Here is a 25,936-nt window from a genome sequence, read left to right as displayed (position 1 = left end):
TGAAGACTGAACATCTGCAATAATTTTTACATATAAATCAACAACAGCTGAATGATTTTCTATCATACGCAATAGGTCCAACCTTACTGGACAATTAGCATTTCTTCATTTTAATGAAGGTGCTAGTAAGGGTCGCGAGCTTTTCTATAGGATTTCCACACAAAAGTGTTAAGAAATTCAAACCTCAAGTTCGAACTAAAACCATTTCATGCCTCTTGCAATTTCTTGCATCGTTTTTCCATTTTCTTGCTTCATTGTATACCTTGAGCTGTCAAACTCCTTTGTTCTGCTTTCCCTCAAATTCAAGCTTCTTCATTCGATAATCTCTCTCTTGCTTCTATTTCACTTTGCATCATCACTTGGGGGAATCTGCAAATATTTCACTGCAACCTATTTTTAAGGTTGGCAGTAAATCCAGGAAGAGGAAAACAAATTTTGTCCACCAGGATAGTCATGTTCCCTTCTGGGACCATCTCCCTTCAAGACATTGTGTCACGACCAGACTACACAAGGTCAGAGGTACCCACACAAGATTATCCCACTTGAATCATACCATTTAACAGGTTTGTTTTCACACAAAAGTCTTTCAAATCAATTTATTAACTGGAATCCCGACAAGGCCCAAGGACAGTGTTGCTTAGGAGTGAAGACTCTAGCAAGATACATAACTATTCTTCTTGACATTGCATCCATGTACATGAACAGATACCCCAGAATACACCTACAAATGGCTGCTAACAGGAAGCAACAGCATTTGGAACAACACAAATTACTTCACATAGCCGCCTTACAAAGAACATTGATTGAAACTTGCCAACAAGATATTATGAAATGCATTCGACAACCCATTAAGTTAAGCTGAAAATGAGTACATTGACTTGCCCGGTACAGGAAAAATAAAATTGCAGAGTTCTAGGAGCATCAACACAGCAGAGGGGTTCATCATAGAACCATCAAAGTTTACAGCACAAGAGAAGGTCATTAAGCCCATCACACCAGTGCTGGCTCTTTGCTACAGCAATTCTAAACAAATCCACAGTTCCATCGGGAAACAAGATGCACTAAAAAATGGTATTTCCCAGTCTAAATAAAAATGGGATGCAATTGGCAGAAAAGCAAGATGCACCTGAAATGCTGTATGATGAGCACAGCAAAGGTTAAACAACCACCAATAACTGCACCTCGATAATCCGAAACACTTAAACCAAAGCGACTAGCAGGGTGGTTTTGTAAGACATAAATTTCATGCACCAGGTGCCAAAAAGTTTGAGACAAGAGCCCATTAATTGTCAGGAACAAGGGGATGTCTACCCAGCTCGACTGCCCCAAACAACAGGAGGGTGTAATGAACAAGGAAAAAAGTTGGTGTCAGAAGTTCCGGTTCAGATTACAAACTATTTCTGGAGAAATGCATCCATTCATTTGAAGAATAGCCAAGCCTGGGCACTGGGAATGTTTAAATAGATGCCATGGCTATTGTTTCTGATCAACATTTAAACATGCCATAGCATTTAAAACACGGTGCACTCTTCCAGGCACTTCACTTGGAAGAATAGGTCCATGTTTTAAAATGCTGACAGTTGTAACCAGAATTTCAATCAAGGTAGAGGAGAGCTGGAAGTGGGATGGGAGCGAGCTACAATGAATGAGAGCCTAGAACAAGGGGCAGGTTACAGCCAACGATGACGAGACACTGAGGGAGGTGGAGGGTTGAAAGGTATAGATGCAGCAAGTCATTTGTCCAAGCAAGCAAGGAGTGGCCTGTGTCTGGCTCAGGACTGGTGATAGCTTCGGGCAGATTTTGCAGCGGTATGATGGAGTACTGACAGCACGCCATCATACCTCCTTTGTAATTGACAAGTTGGGGGTTTCTGCATGTGCTAAACCCTGAACGTATTGACAGATGATCCATACCGACTGGGAAATACTCATTGCTGTCACAGATTTGGGCTAATTACATGCAAAAGTGTTAGTGAAAGCAGGCACAGGAGCCGGTTTCACTGTGAAAGGAACCCATTTGAGTGTGTGAGAAAGAATTGTTAACCGTTCTGGTATCACTTCACAATAAAATCCATGTACCTAGTGGCAACATTTAGAAACATTCAACATAAAATATGACAATTAATATTTAAAATTAGCAATGTTTTCTGCACTCCAATTGTATGATCAAGGATTGAGCATTCGCCGCAGATCATATATAATGTAGGAAATGAAACTATTTTGCTATTTAATGAATGCTTGGTGCACGGTGTACAGTAATTCGAAGGGCGCATTGCCAACGCCTTTCAGTGCTGCTGAACCGCAATCCCTTGCCTTTGACAGGATAGTAAATGCTAGCCTTAAAAGCAATTACCTGATTTACATAAATACATCCCAACACATCCCAAATTCAAAAAGCCGGGTTGTTTGACGTACAGCACAGGTAATTGTTTGGGCTAGCAATGCTCCACAATGCACCTCAGTGCCAATAAGAACAAGGAACATGTTTCTTAGTATGAAATTTAAATGTTCAAGTGACAGAAACTGTTTTAATCTCAATAGGTTAAATAGTCAAAGGACGAGAATCTTTCCATTGACCACAAATCATCTTCTCAACTTCAAAACAGATGCCAAATTATTGTTGATAGTGTTACATAATTTTAAACAAATACTCATACATGACCTTAATAGTTTAATTTTTAAAAATTTTAAAGTTTAAAAAAATTTAATTTTAAATGGAGACTGAGAAAGAGTTTGTCGGCGTGGCCTAGTTTTGACAGCATCTGTGGGCGTGCCTCAGCTCACCCATCGGCTGGACGCTGCACTCCAGGCCTTGATGTAATACGCTGCCTACAACTCGGGAGAGAGAGGGGACGAGAGAGAGGGGACGAGAGAGAGAGAGAGAGAGAGAGGACGAGAGAGAGAGAGGGGACGAGAGAGAGGGGACGAGAGAGAGGGGACGAGAGAGAGAGAGAGAGAGAGAGAGAGAGAGAGGGGACGAGAGAGGGGACGAGAGAGAGGGGACGAGAGAGAGAGAGAGAGAGAGAGAGAGAGAGAGAGAGAGAGAGAGAGGGGACGAGAGAGAGGGGACGAGAGAGAGGGGACGAGAGAGAGAGAGAGAGAGAGAGAGAGAGAGAGGGGACGAGAGAGGGGACGAGAGAGAGAGAGAGAGAGGGGACGAGAGAGAGAGAGAGAGGAGAGAGGGGACGAGAGAGAGAGAGAGAGAGAGGGGACGAGAGAGAGAGAGAGAGAGAGGGGACGAGAGAGAGAGAGAGAGAGAGAGGACGAGAGGGAGAGAGAGAGAGAGAGGACGAGAGGGGACGAGAGAGAGAGAGAGAGAGAGGGGACGAGAGAGAGAGAGAGAGAGAGGGGACGAGAGAGAGGGGACGAGAGAGAGAGAGGGGACGAGAGAGAGAGAGGGGACGAGAGAGAGAGAGAGAGAGAGAGAGAGGGGACGAGAGAGAGAGAGAGAGGGGACGAGAGAGGGGACGAGAGAGAGAGAGAGAGAGGGGACGAGAGAGAGAGAGAGAGGAGAGAGGGGACGAGAGAGAGAGAGAGAGAGAGAGGGGACGAGAGAGAGAGAGAGAGAGAGGGGACGAGAGAGAGAGAGAGAGAGAGAGGACGAGAGGGGACGAGAGAGAGAGAGAGAGAGAGGGGACGAGAGAGAGAGAGAGAGAGAGGGGACGAGAGAGAGAGAGAGAGAGAGGGGACGAGAGAGAGAGAGGGGACGAGAGAGAGAGAGGGGACGAGAGAGAGAGAGGGGACGAGAGAGAGAGAGGGGACGAGAGAGAGAGAGGGGACGAGAGAGAGAGAGGGGACGAGAGAGAGAGAGGGGACGAGAGAGAGAGAGGGGACGAGAGAGAGAGAGGGGACGAGAGAGAGAGAGGGGACGAGAGAGAGAGAGGGGACGAGAGAGAGAGAGGGGACGAGAGAGAGAGAGGGGACGAGAGAGAGAGAGGGGACGAGAGAGAGAGGGGTCGAGAGAGAGAGGGGTCGAGAGAGAGAGAGGGGTCGAGAGAGAGAGAGGGGTCGAGATAGAGAGAGGGGACGAGAGAGAGAGAGGGGACGAGAGAGAGAGAGGGGGGACGAGAGAGAGAGAGGGGACGAGAGAGAGAGAGGGGACGAGAGAGAGAGAGGGGACGAGAGAGAGAAAGGGGACGAGAGAGAGAGAGGGGACGAGAGAGAGAGAGGGGACGAGAGAGAGAGAGGGGACGAGAGAGAGAGAGGGGACGAGAGAGAGAGAGGGGACGAGAGAGAGAGAGGGGACGAGAGAGAGAGAGAGAGGGGACGAGAGAGAGAGAGAGAGGGGACGAGAGAGAGAGAGAGAGGGGACGAGAGAGAGAGAGAGAGAGAGAGAGGGGACGAGAGAGAGAGAGAGAGGGGACGAGAGAGAGAGAGAGAGAGGGGACGAGAGAGAGAGAGAGAGAGAGAGAGAGAGGGGACGAGAGAGAGAGAGAGGACACGAGAGAGAGAGAGAGAGGGGACGAGAGAGAGAGAGAGAGAGAGAGGACGAGAGAGAGGAGGGATGGGGAGGGAGGGTCAGGAAAGGGGTCAGGAACTCTGGGGAAGGGGGAGGGGGAGGGAGAGAGGGGCCAGGGGCTCGGAGTGTGGGGCAGCAGTCATGACAATGTCACGCTTCACTTCATACCCAATAATGCCTCGTGTGTGTGTGTGTGGGGGGGGGGGGGGGGAGGGGAAGGTCAGGAACCGAGGGGGAGGAACTTGGGCAGAGTGTTGGAAATGGTCTGGACAGCGAGAGTGAGCTCTGTTCTGTCTGGAGCCTGGCAGTGTGAATGGCTCGAATTACACTTTGCAAAGTAACCGATTACTGATTTGCAGGCAGGCAGGATCAAATTACACATTCCAGAGAAACTGCTGGCTGGGTCTTGTCATCCAAGGGGACCAATCAGAACTTGGGGATTCTATTTTAAATCTAAAATTGATAGATTTTTGTTAACCAAAGATATCGAGGGATATGGAGCAAATGCAGGTATATGGAATGAGGTCACATATCAGCCATGATCCGATTGAATGGTGGAACAGGCTCAAGGGGCTGAATGGCTTGCCCCTGATCCTATGTTGCTGTGGTCTATGCCGGTGTTCGTGCTCCACACGAGCCTCCTCCCATCTTACTTCATCTAACCCCATTAACATATCCTACAATTCCTTTCTCCCTCATGTACTTCAGGAGAATTTAGATAAGCACATCGATGCTATTTGCCTGAACCACTCCCTGTGGTGGCAAGTTCCACATTCTCACCACTCTGTAAAGTTGCTCCTGAATTCCTTGTTGGATTTATTCGGGACTATCTTGTATTTATGGCCCCTCATTTTGAAATCCCCACCCTATTTACATTCTATATTCAAACTTTTGAACAATGTATTTTTCCGCCAAATTAGCAAAATTCCCCATGAAAATATTCTCCGTGCTTTACCTGCTGATATTTTAATATTCTTACAGACGGCAAGGAGAATAAATTCTTCTTTAGTGCAAAACACCTTCTACTAATAAACTTCTGCACTCTGGTATGGTCCAACACCGAAAGGTTGAACAGCTTGAGGAAGGCTTTTACCTTTCATTATTGCGAATAAATCTAGCAGTGTATCGATCGGGAAAAATGAGGCAAGATGCTGCTACATACAAGTTTTTATTGTGCAATACGTCATAAAACATACACTGCCTATACATAGAGAACCAGCTCATTTCTTCAAAGTGCAATGAATCCAGGCCATACTTCTGGCAGCCTCCGATTCCCCCCTCCCCTCCGTGCCCAAAGTCACAGCTCCACCAAATACTTCATTCAGAAAATTATTTCGGTATCTGTCCCCTTGGGGTTAGAGTTAGGGATTTTGATGTAGAAGTGAAGCATTTTTAGAAATTGCAATCCAAGGTTGTACATGGATTGTGTAGGACAAATGGAGATCAGAAAATACTCACTCGACAAGACCACGCTAATGCAATTGCTATTTATTCTAAAATGGTTAGCTTTTAACAGCTCAACTTTCAACAAATATGGAAAAAGTTAGTGATCAATGTGCTATTGGCTCTCCATAACATCCACAAATTGACAAGTTTGGGTTTTATTATGGTTTGTGTGAAAGCAAGATACCAGTATAGGAGACTGAGGAATACACAACTTGCAGTTTTGGAGAGAGACTGCGTTTGAACGGTCAGCTGGTGATCAAGACCCACAGATCACACGCTAAGATCACTTTGCCAGTTCGAACATTATACTTCCACCTGCAACTGAATCAACCCATTCCACAGCCTTTTTCACTCAATTTCATCTTTCCAAATATGCCAGTGAGCAAAGAAAAACCAAGAGAAAAGTAAATTCCTGGAAAAAGCTCCAGGTTTTGACTCCCTTCACTGAAAAGATGTCCGATGGATAAATTTACAGAACAAATGTTTTAAGTGAAAAATATCAAGGAGCAGGCAGCAAAGAAACATTGTGAAGCTGGAAAGCTCGCCAGTGAGATGTTCAAAGAGCCACATGAGGCTCAGCAGATAAGCAGTGATCTATCTGCAGATACTGATACTCCTGGGAGATAGGCAGTGATCTCTCTGCAGATACCGACACTCCTGGGAGATAGGCAGTGATCTCTCTCTGCAGATACCGACACTCCTGGGAGATAGGCAGTGATCTCTCTGCAGATACCGACACTCCTGGGAGATAGGCAGTGATCTATCTGCAGATACCGACACTCCTGGGAGATAGGCAGTGATCTCTCTGCAGATACCGACACTCCTGGGAGATAGGCAGTGATCTCTCTGCAGATACCGACACTCCTGGGAGATAGGCAGTGATCTATCTGCAGATACCGACACTCCTGGGAGATAGGCAGTGATCTATCTGCAGATACCGACACTCCTGGGAGATAGGCAGTGATCTATCTGCAGATACCGACACTCCTGGGAGATAGGCAGTGATCTATCTGCAGATACCGACACTCCTGGGAGATAGGCAGTGATCTATCTGCAGATACCGACACTCCTGGGAGATAGGCAGTGATCTATCTGCAGATACCGACACTCCTGGGAGATAGGCAGTGATCTATCTGCAGATACCAACACTCCTGGGAGATAGGCAGTGATCTATCTGCAGATACCGACACTCCTGGGAGATAGGCAGTGATCTATCTGCAGATACTGATACTCCTGGGAGATAGGCAGTGATCTATCTGCAGATACCGACACTCCTGGGAGATAGGTAGTGATCACTCTGCAGATACTGATACTCCTGGGGACCATGATCCTACCTTTTGAAGTGAGCCAATGTCAGCTACAAAAAGGAATATTGACCAAAGCCTTTATTTTCAGCCCAAGCCACAAACCCTGAACCCTTGCCACTGATTGCTTCAGCCTCTGGCTCACACTGAGCCACAAAGCTCAAACCCTTGCACTCTTTCACCATGCTGAGCTTCAAGCCTACTCTGTCCATGGCCAACACTACCAATTACTGTAGTGCAGCATTGCCCCGACCTCAGATACCCCTTCCTCCCCCAAAACCCTTATCCATGCTTTGGTCACATTGAATAATTCTCAATGCTCTACTTTCCAGCCTCTCATCCTCCACAAACAACCACTTGTTCAAAACACAGCTAACCATATCCTGTCCCACACTAAGTCCTGCTCACCTATTTACCTCAAACCTCACTGATCTACACTAACCCTCTGTCTCAGTGTATTCAATTTAAATTCCTTGTCCTCAAATCCCTCCAATGCTTCGCCCCACCTGACCACATCACTGCAACTTCCTCCATCCTCCCCACATCCTTCAGTTCTCCGACTCAAGCCTTTCGTATAACCTACCCCCCACCCCTCCCGCACACTAACAGGAGCAGAACCGTTACCGTTGTGCCCACACTCTGGGACTCCCTTCTTAAACCCTCCACCTCTCTCGCCTCCAAAAAGCTGCTGAAAACCCTTTTCGAACAAGCTTTCAGTCACCCCTTCCTAATCGCTCCCTCTGCGGCTCAGCATCCACTTCCAGGGGAAGTTTCCATAGTAACTGTGCTAAATAAATGAAAATTGTTCAGATTCTCACTTTTTTTTTTAAATTGCCAACATTTGAATTGTAATTGAGACATGAGAGGTGATTTTGCTTGTTAAACATCTTTGTTGTACTGGAAAATCTTGGGGTTTGGAAATCTTTTTAAAAAAGTGAGAAAGTTTAAAAACAATTGGAGTTTAATCTAAAATATGGGTTTCCCTGATGGGAATGTTTCACTTGGAGTTAATAATGATGGTGTAGCAAGTGATCCAGCAGTTTTAAGAATTTAAGAACTTATCTAGACATCAGAATCACAGCATGGTGATCGATATCGGGGTTATAAAGCATTTTTTTTTAAAAATGTATTAATACTTGGACCAAGTGGGAGTGTTTGATCTATCTTGAATATTGTACTGGACAGTAAAGTTCCTCCAGGGCTCATGAATGAGATATGAATGGTAATTAATGGGATGTGTAAAATGGAGAGGGGAAGTGATTGAGAGTGCAAGATAGACACAGGAAGATTACAGCACCAAATAGAATTTTCCTAACATTCTAGTGAAAGTCAGGAAAGTGTTAAAGTGACAGCTTTCTCTTGGAGACATATGCCCTTGCTTATGAACCTTTTAAGAAAACTACATTGATAGCCTGGCCACTACCCATCATCATAGGCAGTCCCTCGATGCGAGGATGACTTGCTTCCAAGCCAAAAAAGGATAAGTTCACAGGTGTTCCAATGAAGAACCTAAAGTTCCAGGTCCTGTACTAGATCCTGAAGGTTGGAAGATGCCTGTGCATGGATTTTTTTTTGATTTTTTTATTTTTTTTAAACGTGTGATGACCGTTGCACACCAGCCATCACACGGGCTTGACAGAGCTAGGTCTTGGTCCAGTGGCAAGGGTTAACCAGGACAAACTGGAGACTTGATCTGCTGCACGGACCTAGTGCGCACACATATCGCAGTGTGGGCTGGCCCTTGTTGCCCCTGGACGTCTGGTCCCGAACTCGTGCCTCCCCTGGGCCCCGATCACATCGCTCTACAGTCTCTCGCCGCTCCTTCGCCCCACCTCACTGTCCCTGCTGTATCTGCCCACGCTCCAATCACCGACCTGGACCTTGAGGACGTCACTCTTTGCTGCCTTCGCAGCTCGCACTGCTCCCTGAAGTTGCATGCCTCCACACCGTTCCCAGGCCGCTGCTCACCACTCCTTTTATGGCCCCAAACCGCCGCTGGTGTTCTCCCGCAGGTCGGGGCCTCCACTAATATAAAAATAGGTGATAAATGTTTATTTTTCTATCTTTTAAAACTCTTATGCTGGCCAGCATGCTCACAAACCATCTCCAACCTTCAACGCTTGCAAATTCTCACACACGGATCTTGCACAACCAGTGACAATACCCAATTACATTTGCTGCATTTGCCAAGGTCAGTAGCCAGGAAGGTCCAATCTGCCCGAGCAAGTTTGGTGAAGTTAGTCTCTGGGGTGCTGAGATTATTGCTTCCAGAATCAACGGCACTAACACGACTGTACTGCAATAAACACAATGCTACAATACAAAGCTATATAAAGCTCAGCAAGTAGCAAGGAAAACAAAAAATTAGATACAAGGAAAAGTAAAGAGATCACTAAAGTACTCTGTTCACATGTTGATATTCACCAGCAATCCCCAACCTGCTCATTGCAGGGAGTTGCAAGTTTCCTGAATGTCAGATTAAAATCAAGTTCAATGTGTGTGTATGTGATATCATTTTTGGAAGGAATGGAATGCAAGTGCAGGATATGACTTCTATTATAGGAGCACCATTACAATGGCAAGGTCACAGCTTCATTTTAAAGTATAATCCACACTGACTGAAATCATTTCTTGCACCTGGCTTGCTATAAACCAGGGTTCAACAAGATACACAGTGACTGCCCTGTACACACCGATGTGAAGAACTCCATTTGCCCCAATGGCTGAGGTGACATAGTTCTGACAAATGGACCAAGGAGAAGCAGGATACATGCCCCCAGCTTCAGCACCCGTGATGCAGTCGGACATAGAAATATAGAAACAGACTGCCGACAACTCAACAATGCTCACAACTTCCTCCAGTTACACTACCCTAACTATTTGGGTGGTCATTTTAACGTAGGTGGGAAACCTATGGGATCGGGTAAAACACCAGTCTTACATCCCACCCAATATTGCTGGCCAATGACTTCAATAACAAGTCAAATCGGGCAGAGTGTAAACCAGTGATTCCGTCAGTTTGCTGATGAGCGGGTTTGGTTAAAATTGACCTTGTAATGCTGGTCACAATTTATCTACATGCTCTGTACTTACTATTCTCTGCCTCTCCCTCCTTTTCCAGCGTAAATGTGCATTGGCTGCTGCCATGGCCTCAATAACAAATGTTGTAGTCATATAGCTGTAGGGGGGGGAAATGTAAAAAAACTCAGTCAGGTTCAATAAAAAGTGATTCTAGTTCACATTGTAAAGCTAAACCACATGAACAACTTCCACAAAACTAAATATCTGTTCCTCAATAATCCAGGCACTAACTCCTACCACTCAACTGGGAAGCATATTGGTAGTTGCTCACGCAGGAATGGTAGCACAGTGGTTACGTTATCGGACTAGTGATCTCAATGCCTGGTCTAATGACCCAGAAATACAAATTCAAATCCCACCTTGGCAACTGGGAATTTAAATTCAGTTAATTAAATAAATCTGGAATAAAAAGCGCGCATCCATGAAACTATCGGATTGTCGTAAAAACCCACCTGGTTCACCAATATCCTATCGGGAAGGAAATCTGCCTGGTCTGACCTATATATGACTCACAATGTGGTTGACATGTAACTGCCCTCTGAAATGGCCTAGCAGGCCACTCAGTTGTACAAGACCACTACAAGAAACAATAATCAGAATAAAACCAGCATCAACCTTGGCAGTGGCTTCAGGCACCACTGAGAAAGACCCAGCCCAGACGATCCTGAAAAATCCACCTTACTAACATCTGGGAACTGGTGCGAAAATTGGGAGAACTGTCTCAGATTCAGAGAGTCATAGCTTTCAGCCAATATCCAAGACTCTTCAATCACCATCCCTGGGTGGCGGCACAGTGATATACATGCATACTAAACAGCGGAAGCAGCATAGTATAGATAGAACTGAACAATCCCACAATCAATGGATCAGATCAAAGCTCTGCAGTCCTGCCACATCCAGTTGTGAATGGTGGTGGACAATTAAACTACTAATGGGAGGAGGCGGCTCCATGAATATCACCATCCTCAATGATGGCGGAGCCCAGCATGCAAGTTCAAAAGACAAGGCTGAAGCATTTGCAAGCATCTTCAGCCAGAAGTGCCGAGTGGATGATCCATATCGGCCCCCTCCTGAGGTCCCCATCACAGAAGCCAGTATTCAGCCAATTCAATTCACTCCACGTGATATCAAGAAACGGCTGAGCGCACTGGATACAGCAAAGGCTATGGGCCCAGACAACATTTAGGCTGTTGTGCTGAAGACTTGTGCTCCAGAACTAGCCACATCTCTCGTCAAACTGTTCCAGTACAGCTACAACACTGGCATCTACCAGACAATGTGGGAAAATGCCCAGATATGTCCTACCCACGAAAAGCAGGACAAATCCAATCCGGCCAATTACCGCCCCATCAGTCTACTCTCAATCGTCAGCAAAGCGATGGAAGGTGTTGTCGACAGTGCTATCAAGCAACAGTTACTCACCAATAACCTGGACGACATTCAGGCTTGGGCTGATAAATGGCAAGTAACATTTGTGCAACACAAGTGCCAGGCAATGACTATCTCCAACAAGAGTCTAACCATCTCCCCTTGACATTTAATGGCATTACCATCATCAAATCACCCACCATTGACCAGAAACTTAACTGGACCAGCCACATAAATACTGTGGCAACAAGAGCAGGTCAGAGGCTGGGGATTCTGCGGCGAGTGTCTCACCTCCTGACTCCCCAAAGCCTTTCCACCATCTACAAGGCACAAGTCAGGAGTGTGATAGAATTTTTTCCAGGACAAATCAACCCAATTGATTGACACCCCATCTACCACCTTCAACATTCACCCCCTCCACCACCGGCGCACCATGGCTGCAGTGTGTACCATCTACAAGATGCACTGCAGCAACTCGCCAAGGCTTCTTCGGCAGCACCTCCCAAACCTGCGACCTCTCTCTCTTAGGCAATCCCTCGGAGTCTAGGGTGACTTGCTTCCATACTAATGAGTTTTCAGATGACTCTGAGACCAATGAGGGACCTACAGTCTGTCACAGGTGGGGCAGACGATGGTTGAAGGGACGGGTGGATGGTTGCTTGGGTTGTCATGTACTCTTTCCGCTTGGCTTCCGCGTACTCCCGGTGAAGAGACTAGAGGTGTTTGGCACCTTCCCGGATGCTTCTCCTCCACTTTGAGCGGTCTTGGGCCAAGGATTCCCAGTTGTCAGTGATGTTGCACTTTGAGGTTTTCAGGCTGTCCTTGAAGAGTTTCCTCTGCCCACCTGGGACTCGCTTGCTTGTTTTGGGAGACTAGTACTGGGCATGTGGCCCATTCATCGGAGCTGATCGAGCGTGGTCAATGCTTCGATGATGGCCTGAGCGAGAATACTGATGTTGGTGCGCCTACCCTGCCAATGAATTTGTATGACTTTGCAGAGGCAGCGTTGGTGATACTTCTCCAGTGATTTGAGGTGCCTGCTGTACATGGTCCATGTCTCTGAATCATATAGGAGGGCGGGTATCACTACTGCTCTGTAGACCATGAGCTTGGTGCCGGGTTTGAGGTCCTGGTCTTCAAACATTCTCTTCCTCAGGCGACCGAAGGCTGCACTTGCGCACTGATAGCGGTGTTGGACTTTGTCATCATTGTCTGCCCTTGTTGACAGTAGGCTCCCGAGGTATGGAAAGTGGTCCATGCTGTCCAAGGCCTCGTCATGGATCTTGATAATCAGGGGGCAGTGCTGTATGGTGGGGGCAGGTTGGTAGAGAACCTTTGTCTTACGAATGTTTAATGTAAGTCCCATACTCTCATACGCTTCAATGACGCTTTTGACGACGGTTTGGAGTTCGACCTCCGAGTGTGCGCAGACGCAAGCATCGTCTGTGCAATGTTACTCAATGAAGGAGGATGAGGCGATCTTGGATCTGGACTGGAGACGACGGAGGTTGAACAATTTCCCGTTTGTTCTGTAGATTAGCTCCACTCCAGCGGGAAGCTTAGAGGGCGAGATGGAGCATTGCAGCAAGGAAGATCGAGAAGCGCTTTGGTGAGGTGACACAGCCTTGGTGAGGTGACACAGCCTTGTTTGACCCTGGTCCGCACATGTATTGGGTCTGTGGTGGATCCCTTAGTCAGGATCACTGTTTGCAGGTCATCGTGAAGCAGGCGGAGGATGGTGACAAACTTCTGAGGTCAGCCGAATTTGAGGTCGTCACTCCATAATCCCTCACAGTGTCGAAGGCCTTTGTGAGGTCAAAGGAGGTCATGTACAGAGGTTGATGCTGCTCCCTACATTAGAACACAGGTAGCAGGCGCATGGGAACATGGGAACATGGGAACACCATCACCACAAGTTACACACCATCATGACTTGGAAATAAATCACTGTTACTTCATTGTTGGGTCAAAATCCTGGAAGTCCCTCCCTAACACTGTGAGAGTACCTTCACCACACGGACTGCAGCGACTCCCCATCATCTTCTCAAGGGGCAATTAGGGATGGGCAAAAAATGCTGGCCTTGCCAGCGACACCCACATCGTAAAACGAATTAAAAAAAACAGAAAGAGAGGCTAAAGGATCAAGTGTTAGGGGGTAAATTGTACACAATCTGCTCCAGCCTGCTAGTGATCACTAAGTACTGTCAATATATCTTTCCAAATTGTGTGTCAAAATGCACCTAACATTCGCAGCATTAATACTCAGTAATGTTGCCGACGTTCTACAACTCGAACAAAATGTAGATAATTCAAGTGCTTTCACAGCAGCTTAATTGGATTTTAACATGGACGCGTTCAATCATTTATTGGATTCTTTAATGACTTCACTGGGCACAAGATTAAAATGAAGTATGGTTCCGATAGCTGATTCAAGCTGGAGAGAATGTGTATTTATGGTCTCGTATGCCACTGGCATTAAATATGCATCTGCAGCTTGCTCCTGTGAGACAAAAGTCCTTTAAATCTGCTAATGTCTTAAATGCAAAGCTTTAACCCTATTCAGCATATCCAACTGTCCTCAGGATAATCAGTAACCCGCGATCACACATCTGGAACAGATCATTGGTCGAGCCATTCCATTCAATTCAAACACCCTAGCATCTTTTTAAAGTGATAGGTTTGATTGATTGACAGCGACAGTTGTTTTGAAGGCTGGAGGCAGGTGTGAGGGGGCGGGGCACAATCCTTTGTTGTCCATTAGCCAGTTCTGTAGCTGGTTGCCTGTGTCAGCTTTGTCCACTAATCAGTGTGAAGCTGTCAGGGGTACAAGCTAAGTCAAAGGGCTCCACTCCAACAGCTCACCATGTAAGGAGTGATCATGTTTCAAGGGTCAGTATTACATTTTAAGGGTTAGTGTGACATAAGCAGCTTTGCTGTTTTTTGACATCAAGTAGATTTGTTTTTGCCATTATTGTAAATATCCTGTTTGCACCGATACTGTCCTTTTATAGTGTTAAATAAATTTGTTTGATGGTTTGTAGCCTGGCTTCAAGATGGTGGCATCTGTCATATTCCAGTTAAATGGAAGTGAATGGGTGTCTGTTCAACCCCTGGGTCTCATTATGCTTCTCTGGGTATTGGGCAGACTCAGTCACAAGAGATCGATACAGAAATGGGGTGTGAAGCCAGACACAAAGAAAACCGAGCATAAAACCTATAAAAAGGTCCATAACCAATGCCATGGAGCTATAGACAAAGCAAACAGAGTTGTAGGGTGTATTCACAGGACAATTCACTACAAAACATCCGTGTACAAGGCCTTAGTTACACCTGTTACAATACTGTGCAGTTTGGTCTGCTCAGGCTTTGGAAAGGGTGCAGGAGGGCCAGGTGGTTATTCCCAGTTTAAAGCATCCAAATAGGCTCAACAAGCTGAGTGTTGATACTTTAATGAAGCATACACTTTGGGTGATTTGATCAAGGTTTATGAAATAATAAAATAAAGTTATATTCATGTCAACCATTTATTTCAATGGAATAGGTTAGGGATAACCAGGGTCACGCTTACAAGTTATGTCGGGACAGAACCAGGTTGGATGTTTGGCAGTTCGATTTTTCCCCAGAAAATAGTGGACCTCAAACAGGATGCTGGCCCATCTGGATTTGCTGAATTCCTTTGAGTGAGCTGGACCAGTTTCTGGCCGGTGCAGAGATCACCTTGTACAATAGATAGGCACCTGTAGGCTTTGTCTAGGCCATCATTTTCATAACGTTTGTAAAAACCACAAACATCATAGAAAACAAGAAAAAGAATGAATTGCAATTCAGTATATACAAGGGAGACACAAGGGAGAATGCTCTTGCTATTCCGACTTTCTCACCTGCCAGTACCAAATCAATGCAAAATACTAGTGACCAACACTCAATCCACTCCACAGCACCACGACCACAAGAACCTGATGATCATTTCTGCCGTCGATTACATTGGCTCCTGAACCACCCCCTAGCACCCACAGATTCATGTCAGTGAATAAATTCAACACAACTGCAGCTGCCTATACTGACCACACAAAATGATCCTAGTTTGAGGGACCTCAGTTATCACAGATGCTTTATTTTAGATGAGTAAATGTCAGAGATTTGATTTAAGAATTTCAAGTAACGAAAGGATTTAAAATAATCCCGTGAACAGAAATGTTAAAAGAGAAAGGAGAAGATAAAAGTGCATGATAGTAATAATAGGGGTAATGAGAACCAGAGTGTGACAGGAAGGGACACAGCGTATTTACATAAGACAAAAATTAAAAGCTCGATATTTGAACGCACAAAGCATTCGTAACAAGATAGATGAGTTGACGACACAAGTAGAAATTAATGGGTATGATCTGATTGCCATAACAGAGATATGGTTGCAAGGTGACCAAGGCTGGGAACTGAATATTCAGGGGGTATTTACCATTTCGGAAGGATAAGCAGAAAGGAAAAGGAGGTGGGGTAGCTCTGTTAACAAAGGATGAGATTAGTGCAGTAGTGAGAAATGATACTGGCTCAGAAGGTCAAGATGTAGAATCACTTTGGGTGGAGATAATAAATAAAAAGGGGAAGTCGTCACTGGTGAGAGTGTTCTACAGGCCCCCAAACTGTAGCCACATTGTCGGCCAGAGCAAAAATCAAGAAATAACAGAGACTTGGACGAAAGGTATGGCAATAATCATGAGCAATTTTAATCTTCATATTGATTGAACAAATCAAATTGGCAATGGTAACCTTGAGGAAGAGTTCATAGAGTGTATTCGGGAAGGTTTCTTGTAACAATACGTTGTGGAACCAACCAGGGAGCAGGCTATTTTAGATCTGGTAATGTGTAATGAGTCTGGATTAATTAATGATCTCGTACTAAAGGATCCTCTTGGGAAGAGTGATCATAGCATGGTAGAATTTCAAATTCAGCTGGAGGGAGAGAAAGCTAGGTCTCAAACTAAAGTTCTGAATTTAAATAAAGGTAATTACAAAAGTAAGACGACAGAGCTGGTTAAGATGAACTGGGAAAATATATTAAAAGGTAAGACTGCAGAAAAGCAGTGGCAAACATTTAGAGATATTTCATAACTCTCAGCATCTTTCTATCTCACTGGAATATATCTTTGCTAAGAGAAGAATGAACCATCCGTGGCTAACTAAAGAAGTAAAGGATGGTCTCAAATTGAAAACAAAGGCATACAATGTTGCGAAGAACAGTGGAAGACCAGAGGATTGGGAAATTTTTATAAGCCGGCAAGGTACGACTAAAAAAAGAGAAAAGATAGCTCGAGAGAGTAAACTAGCAAGAAATATAAAAACAAGACAGCAAAAGCTTCTACAGGTATATAAAAGGAAGCAAGTAAACTAAAGTAAACGCTGGTCCCTTAGAGGATGAGTCTGGGGAATTAATATTGGGAAGTAGAAATGGCAGAGACTTTAAACAAATATTTTGTACCAGTGTTCACAGCACAAGACACAAAGCATCCCAATAATTGATAATCAAAGGGCTATTGGGGGGGGGGGGGGGGGGGGGGGGGGGATTTAAACCAATCGTTACAGAAAAAATACTAGGCAAACTAATAGGACTAAAGGTTAACAAGTCCCCTGGACCTGATGGCCTGCATCTTCGGGTCTTACAAATGACGGCTGCAGATATAACGGATGCATTGGTTGTAATCTACTAAAATTCTCTGGATTCCGGAGGTGCCAGCAAACTGGAAAACTGCAAATGTAACACCCCTATTTAGGAAAGGAGGGAGATAGAAAGCAGGAAACTATAGACCAGTTAACCTAACATCTGTGATTGGGAAAATGCTGGAGTCTATCATTAAGGAAGTAGTAGCAGGACATTTAGAAAATCATAATGCATGTTAAGCAGAGTCAGCATGGTTTTATGAAAGGGAAATCACGTTTGACAAATTTGCTGGTGTGCTTTGAGGATGTAACGAGCAGGGTGGATAAAGGGAAAACAGTAGGTGTGTGTATTTGGCTTTCCAGAAAACATTCGATAAGGTGCCACATAAAAGGTTACTGCACAAGATAAGAGCTCATGTGGTTGGGGGTAATATATTAGCGTGGAAAGAGGATTGGCTAACTAACATTTTCCGGTTGGCAAACTGTAACGAGTGGAGTGCCGCAGGGATCGGTGCTGGGGCCTCAACTATTTACAATCTATATTAATGACTTGGATGAAGGGACCGAGTGTAATGTAGCCAAATTTGTTGTTGATACAAAGATAGGTAGGAAAGCAAGTTGTGAGGAAGACGCAAAGAATCTACAAAGAGAGATATAATTAGGCTCAGTGAGTGGGCAAAAATTTGGCAGATGGACTATAATGTGGGACAATGTGAGGTTATCCACTTTGGTAGGAAAAATAAAAGCGCAAATTATTTAAATGGGAAGAGATTACAAAATGCGGTGTTAGAGGGATCTGTGGGTCCTTGTACATGAGACACAAAAAGTTAGCATACAGGTACGCAAGTAATTAGGAAGGCAAATGGAATGTTGGTCTGTATTGCAAGGGGGATGGAGTATAAAAGTAGGGAAGTTTTGCTACCACTGTACAGGGCGTTGGTAAGATTACACCTGGAGTACTGCGTACAGTTTTGGTCTCCTTATATACTTGCATTGGAGGCAGTTTAGAGAAGGTTCACAAGGAAGATTCCCAAGATGAAAAGGTTGGCATATCAAGAAAGGTTGAGCAGGTTGGGCCTATTCCCATTGTAAAACAGATACACGGCTTTTGAGTACTGTTGAGGGGGATGACTCATCAGGGGGGAGCAGCAACAGCCAAGTTCATGGCACCGTGGGTGGCTCTGCTGCACAGGAGGGCAGGAAAAAGAGTGGGAGAGCGATAGTGATAGGGGATTCAATTGTAAGGGGAATAGATAGGCGTTTCTGCGGCCGCAACCGACACTCCAGGATGGTATGTTGCCTCCCTGGTGCAAGGGTCAAAGATGTCGGAGTGGGTGCAGGACATTCTGAAAAGGGAGGGTGAACAGCCAGTTGTCGTAGTGCATATAGGTACTAATGACGTAGGTAAAAAAAAGGATGAGGTCCTACAAGGCAAATTTAGGGAGCTGGGAGCTAAATTAAAAAGTAGGACCTCAAAAGTAGTAATTGCTACCAGTGCCATGTGCTAGTCAGAGTAGGAATCGCATGATAGCTCAGATGAATACGTGGCTTGTGGAGTGGTGCAGAAGGGAGCGATTTAAATTCCTGGGACATTGGAACTGGTTCTGGGGGCGGTGGGACCAGTACAACCGGACAGTCTCCACCTGGGCAGGACCGGAACCAATATCCTAGGGGGAGTATTTGCTAGTGCTGTTGGGGAGGAGTTAAACTAATACGGCAGGGGGATGGGAACCTATGCAGGGAGACAGAGGGAAATAAAAAGGAGGCAGAAGCAAAATATAGAAAGGAGAATAGTAAAAGTGGAGGGCAGAGAAACCCAAGGCAAAAAACAAAAAGGGCCACATTACAGCAAAATTTTAAAGGGGCAAAGTGTGAAAAAAAACAAGCCTGAAAGCTCTGTGCCTCAATGCGAGGAGTATTCGGTATAAGTTGGATGAATTAACTGTGCAGATAGCAGTTAACGGATACGATGTGATTGGCATCACCGAGACATGGCTCCAGGGTGACCAAGGCTGGGAACTCAAAATCCAAGGGTATTCAACATTTAGGAAGGAGAGACAGAAAGGAAAAGGAGGCGAGGTGGCGCTGCTGGTTAAAGATGAAATCAATGCAATTGTAAGGAAGGACATTAGCCTGGATGATGTGGAGTCGGTATGGGTGGAGCTGCGGAATACCAAAGGGCTGAAAACACTAGTGGTATTGTGTATAGACCACCAAATAGTAGTAGTGAGGTTGGGGACAGCATCAAGCAAGAAATAAGGGATGTGTGCAATAAAGGTACAGCAGTAATCATGGGCGACTTTAATCTACACATTGATTGGGCTAACCTAACTGGTAGCAATGTGGTGGAGGAGGATTTCCTGGAGTGTATTAGGGATGGTTTTCTAGACCAATATGTCGAGGAACCAACCAGGGAGCTGGCCATCCTAGACTGGGTATTGTGTAATGAGAAGGGACTAATTAGCAATCTTGTTGTGCGAGGCCCCTTGAGGAAAAGTGACCATAATATGGTAGAATTCCTTATTAAGATGGAGTGTGACAAAGTTAATTCGGAAACTAGGGTCCTGAACTTAAGGAAAGGTAACATCGACGGTATAAGGCGTGAATTGGCGAGAATAGACTAAAAGGGTTGACAGTGGATAAGCAAAGGCAAACATTTAAAGATCACATGGATGAACTTCAGCAAATGTACATCCCTGTCTGGCGTAAAAATAAAACTGGGAAGGTGGCTCAACCATGGCTAACAAAGCAAATTAAGGATAGTGTTAAAGCCAAGGAAGAAGCATATAAATTGGCTAGAAAAAGCAACAAACCTGAGGACTGGGAGAAATTTAGAATTCACCAGAGGAGGACTAAGGGTTTAATTAAGAGGGGGAAAATAGAATATGAGCGGAAGCTTGCAGGGAATATAAAAACTGACTGCAAAAGCTTCTATAAATAATGTGAAGAGAAAAAGATTAAAGACAAACGTAGGTCCCTTGCAGTCGGATTCAGGTGAATTTATAATGGGGAACAAAGAAATGGCAGACCAAGTGAACCAATACTTTGGTTCTGTCTTCACGAAGGAAGATACAAATAACTTTCCGAATGTACTAAGGGACAGTGGGTCTAGTGAGAAGGAGGAACTGAAGGATATCCTTATTAGGCGGGAAATTGTGTTAGGGAAATTGATGGGATTGAAGGCCGATAAATCCCCGGGGCCTGATAGTCTGCATCCCAGAGTGCTCAAGAAAGTGGCCCTAGAAATAGTGGATGCATTGGTGATCATTTTCCAACAGTCTATCGACTCTGGATCAATTCCCATGGACTGGAGAGTAGCTAATGTACCACCACTTTTTTAAAAAAGGGAGAGAGAAAACGGGTAATTATAGACCGGTTAGCTTGACATCAGTGGTGGGGAAGGTGTTGGAATCGATCATGAAGGACGAAATAGCAGCACATTTGGAAAGCGGTGACAGGATCGGATCAAGTCAGCATGGATTTATGAAAGGGCAATCATGCTTGACGAATCTTCTGGAAATTTTTGAGGATGTAACTAGCAGAGTGGACAAGGGGGAACCAGTGGATGTGGTGTATTTGGACTTTCAAAAGGCTTTTGACAAGGTACTGCACAAGAGATTGTTGTGCAAAGTCAAAGCACATGGTATTAGGGGTAATATACTGACTTGGATAGGGAACTGGTTGGCAGACAGGAAGCAGAGAGTCAGGATAAACGGATCCTTTTCAGAATGGCAGGCAGCGACTAGTGGAGTACCGCAGAGCTCAGCGCTGGGACCCCAGCTCTTTATAATATACATTAACGATTTGGATGAAGGAATTGAGTGTAATATCTCCAAATTTGTGGATGACACCAAGTTGGGTGGCGGTGTGAGCTGTGAGGAGGACGCCAAGAGGCTGCACGGTGACTTGGACAGGTTAGGTGAGTGGGCAAATGCATGGCAGATGCAGTATAATGTGGATAAATGTGAGGTTATCCATTTTTGGGGGCAAAAACACAAAGGCAGAATATTATCTGAATGGCGGCAGACAAGAAAAAGGGGAGGTGCAACGAGACCTGGGTGTCATGGTTCATCAGTCACAAAGTGGGCACGCAGGTACAGCAGGCGGTGAAGGCGGCAAATGGTATGTTGGCCTTCATAGCTAGGAGATTTGAATATAGAAGCAGGGAGGTCTTACTGCAGTTGTACAAGGCCTCACCTGGAATAGTGTGTTCAGTTTTGGTCTCCTAGTCTGAGGAAGGACATTCTTGCTATTGAGGGAGTGCAGCGAAGGTTCACCAGACTGATTCCAGGGATGGCTGGGCTGTCATATGAGGAGAGACTGGATGAACTGGGCCTTTATTCATTGGAGTTTAGAAGGATAAGAGGGGATCCCATAGAAACATAAGATTCTGACGGGACTGGACAGGTTAGATGCGGGAAGAATGTTCCCGATGTTGGGGAAGACCAGAACCAGGGGACATAGTCTTAGGATAAGGGGTAGGCCATTTAGGACTGAGATGAGGAGAAATTTCTTCATTCAGAGTTGTTAACCTGTGGAATTCCCTACCGCAGAGAGTTGTTGATGCCAGTTCACTGGATATATTCAAGAGGGAGTTAGATATGGCTCTTACGGTGAAGGGGATCAAAGGGTATGGAGAGAAAGCAGGAAAGGGGCACTGAGGGAATGATCAGCCATGATCTTATTGAATGGCAGTGCAGGCTCGAAGGGCCTACTCCTGCACCTATTTTTCTATGTTTCTCGAAGAATGAGAGTTGATCTTATTGAAACGTATAAGATTCTAAGGGTAGATGCAGAGAGGATGTTTCCCCTTGTCGGGGAATCTAGAACTAGGGGGCATAGTTTCAGAATAAGGGGTCGCCCATTTAAAATGGAAATGAGGAGGAATTTCTTCTCTGAGGGTCGTGAATCTTTGGAATTCTCTACCTCAGCTGTGGAGGCTGGGTCAGTGAACGTATTTAAGGTGGAGAGACAGATTTTTGAATGATAAGGGAGTCAAGGGTCAATATACATAGATGACCTGGAAGAGGGGACAGAGTGTACTGTAACAAAATTTGCAGATGACACAAAGATTAGTGGGAAAGCGGGTTGTGTAGAGGACACAGAGAGGCTGCAAAGAGATTTAGATAGGTTAAGCGAATTGGCAGATGGAATACAATGTCAGAAAATGTGAGGTCATCCACCTTGGAAAAAAACACAGTAAAAGGGAATATTATTTGAAAGGGGAGAAATTACAACATGCTGCGGTGCAGAGGGACCTCGGGGTCCTTGTGCATGAATCCCAAAAAGTTAGTTTGCTGGTGCAGCAGGTAATCAGGAAAGCGAATGGAATGTTGACCTTCATTGCGAGAGGGATGGAGTACAAAAGCACGGAGGTCCTGCTGCAACTGTGCAGGGTATTGGTGAGGCCGCACCTGGAGTACTGCGTGCAGTTTTGGTCACCTTACTTAAGGAAGGATATACTAGCTTTGGAGGGGGTACAGAGACGATTCACTAGGCTGATTCCGGAGATGAGGGGTTTACCTTATGATGATAGATTGAGTAGACTGGGTCTTTACTCATTGGAGGTCAGAAGGATGAGGGTGATCTTATAGAAACATTTAAAATAATGAAAGGGATAGACAAGATAGAGGCAGAGAGGTTGTTTCCACTGGTCGGGGAGACTAGAACTAGGGGGCACAGCCTCAAAATAAGGAGGAGCCAATTTAAAACCGAGTTGAGAAAGAATTTCTTCTCCCAGAGGGTTGTGAATCTGTGGAATTCTCTGCCCAAGGAAGCAGTTGAGGCTGGCTCATTGAATGTTTTCAAGTCAAAGATAGATAGATTTTTAACCAATAAGGGAATTAAGGGTTATGGGGAGCAGGCGGGTAAGTGGAGCTGAGTCCACGGCCAGATCAATCATAATCTTATTGAATGGCAGAGTAGGCTCAAGAGGCCAAATGGCCAATTCCTGCTCCTATTTCTTATGTTCTTATGTAATGACAGGATTATACTCTAAGTGGATAAGCTATTTGAGCCACAGAGGTTAAAGACCAGGACACATGAAGATGTTGCAAAAAGCACAGAGTTAGGTTAGAAGTTAGGTGCTAATTAGGATGAATGGCCTAGATAGAGTGGATAGGAAGGACCTATTTGTCTTAGCAGAGGGGTCAATAAGCAGGGGGCCTAGACGTAAACTAATTGGTAAAAGGATTAGAGGGACGATGAGGCAAGAATCTTTTCACCTAGACTGTGGTGGGAGTCCGAAACTCACTGCCTGAAAGAGTGGTTGAGGCAGAAACCCTCACCATATTTAAAAGGTACTTGGATATGAGACTAGGGTCCTGAACTTGGGGAAAGGTAACTTCGCTGGTATGAGATGTGAATTGGCTAGAATAGACTGGCGAGTGAGACTTAAAGAGTTGATGGTGGATAGGCAATGGCAAACATTTAAAGATCACATGGGTGAACTTCAACAATTGTACATCCTTGTCTGGAGTAAAAATAAAACGGGGAAAGTGGCTCAACCGTGGCTAACAAGGGAAATTAAGGATAGTGTTAAATCCAAGGAAGAGGCATATAAATTGGCCAGAAAAAGCAGCAAACCTGAGGACTGGGAGAATTTTGTAATACAGCAGAGGAGGACAAAGGGTTTAATTAGGAGGGGGAAAATAGAGTATGAGAGGAAGCTTGCTGGGAACATAAAAATTGACTGCAAAAGCTTCTACAAATATGTGAAGAGAAAAAGATTAGTGAAGACAAACGTAGGTCCCTTGCAGTCGGATTCAGGTGAATTTATAATGGAGAACAAAGAAATGTCGGACCAGTTAAATAAATACTTTGGTTCTGTTTTCATGAAGGAAGACACAAATAACCTTCTGGAAATACTAGAGGACCGAGGGTATGGTGAGAAGGAGGAACTGAAGGATATCCTTATTAGGCGGGAAATTGTGTTAGGGAAATTGATGGGATTGAAGGCCAATAAATCCCCGGGGCCTGATAGTCTGCATCCCAGAGTGCTCAAGAAAGTGGCCCTAGAAATAGTGGATGCATTGGTGATCATTTTCCAACAGTCTATCGACTCTGGATCAGTTCCCATGGACTGGAGGGTAGCTAATGTACCACCACTTTTTTTTAAAAAAAAGGGAGAGAGAAAACAGGTAATTATAGACCGGTTATCTTGACATCGGTGGTGGGGAAGGTGTTGGAATCGATCATGAAGGACGAAATAGCAGCACATTTGGAAAGCGGTGACAGGATCGGATCAAGTTAGCATGGATTTATGAAAGGAAAATCATGCTCGACAAATCTTCTGGAATTTTTTGAGGATGTAACTAGTAGAGTGGACAAGAGATAACCAGTTGTTGTGGTGTATTTGGACTTTCAAAAGGCTTTCGACAAGGTTCCACACAAGAGATTGGTGTGCAAAATTAAAGCACATGGTATTGGGTGTAATATTCTGACATGGATAGAGAACTGGTTGGCAGACAGGAAACAGAGTCAGGATAAACGGGTCCTTTTCAGAATGGCAGGCAGTGACTAGTGGAGTACCGCAGGGCTCAGTGCTGGGACCCCAGCTCTTTACAATATACATTAATGATTTAGATGAAGGAATTGAGTGTAGTATCTCCAAATTTGTGGATGACACTAAGTTGGGTGGCGGTGAGAGTTGTGAGGAGGACGCTAAAGGGCTGCAGGGTGACTTGGACAGGTTAGGTGAGTAGACAAATGCATGGTAACTGCAGTATAATGTGGATAAATGTGAGGTTATCCACTTTGGGGGCAAAAACACAAAGGCAGAATATTATCTGAATGGCGGCAGATTAGGAAAGGGGAATGTGCAACGAGACCTGGGTGTCATGGTTCATCAGTCATTGAAAGTTGGCATGCAGGTACAGCAGGCAGTGATGAAGGCAAATTATATGTTGGCCTTCATAGCTAGGAGATTTGAGTATAGGAGCAGGGAGGTCTTGCTGCAGTTGTACAGGGCCTTGGTGAGGCCTCGGTGAGGCCTCACCTGGAATAGTGTGTTCAGTTTTGGTCTCCTAACCTGAGAAAGGACGTTCTTGCTATTGAGGGAGTGCAGTGAAGATTCACCAGACTGATTCCAGGGATGGCGGGACTGACATATGAGGAGAGACTGGATCAACTGGGTCTTTGTTCACTGGAGTTTAGAAGGATGAGAGGGGATCTCATAGAAACGTATAAGATTCTGACAAGACTGGACAGGTTAGATGCGGGAAGAATGTTCCCGATGATGGAGAAGTCCAGAACCAGGGGACAGTCTTAGGATAAGGGGTAGGCCATTTAGGACTGAGATGAGGAGAAACTTCTTCACTCAGAGTTGTTAACCTGTGGAATTCCCTGCCGCAGAGTGTTGTTGATGCCAGTTCATTAGATATATTCAAGAGGGAGTTAGATATGGCCCCTGCGGCTAAAGGGACCAAGGAGTAGAGAGAAAGCAGGAAAGGGGTACTGAGGGAATGATCAGCCATGACCTTATTGAATGGTGGTGCAGGCTCGAAGGGCCGAATGGCCTACTCCTGCACCTAGTTTCTATGTTTCTATGTAAAGAGCATTGATTTACAAAGCTACAGACCAAGAGCTGGAAGGTGGGATTAGGCTGGATAACTCTTTCGACCGG

General features: G+C 45.1%; 1 protein-coding gene across 1 annotated transcript in view; it reads right to left on the bottom strand.

The window, feature by feature from the left end:
• tmem104 (transmembrane protein 104) overlaps positions 1–25,936 on the bottom strand; it is a 300,243-nt gene that overhangs the window by 222,339 nt on the left and 51,968 nt on the right. The window contains exon 4 of the mRNA XM_070856816.1: positions 10,303–10,387. Within this exon, the coding sequence (XP_070712917.1) occupies positions 10,303–10,387 (85 nt within the window). The remainder of the gene's footprint in view (positions 1–10,302; positions 10,388–25,936) is intronic.

This window comes from Pristiophorus japonicus, chromosome 16, assembly GCF_044704955.1.
Source record: "Pristiophorus japonicus isolate sPriJap1 chromosome 16, sPriJap1.hap1, whole genome shotgun sequence".
Lineage (NCBI taxonomy): Eukaryota > Metazoa > Chordata > Chondrichthyes > Pristiophoridae > Pristiophorus > Pristiophorus japonicus.
This window is presented reverse-complemented; position numbering and strand designations above follow the sequence as displayed.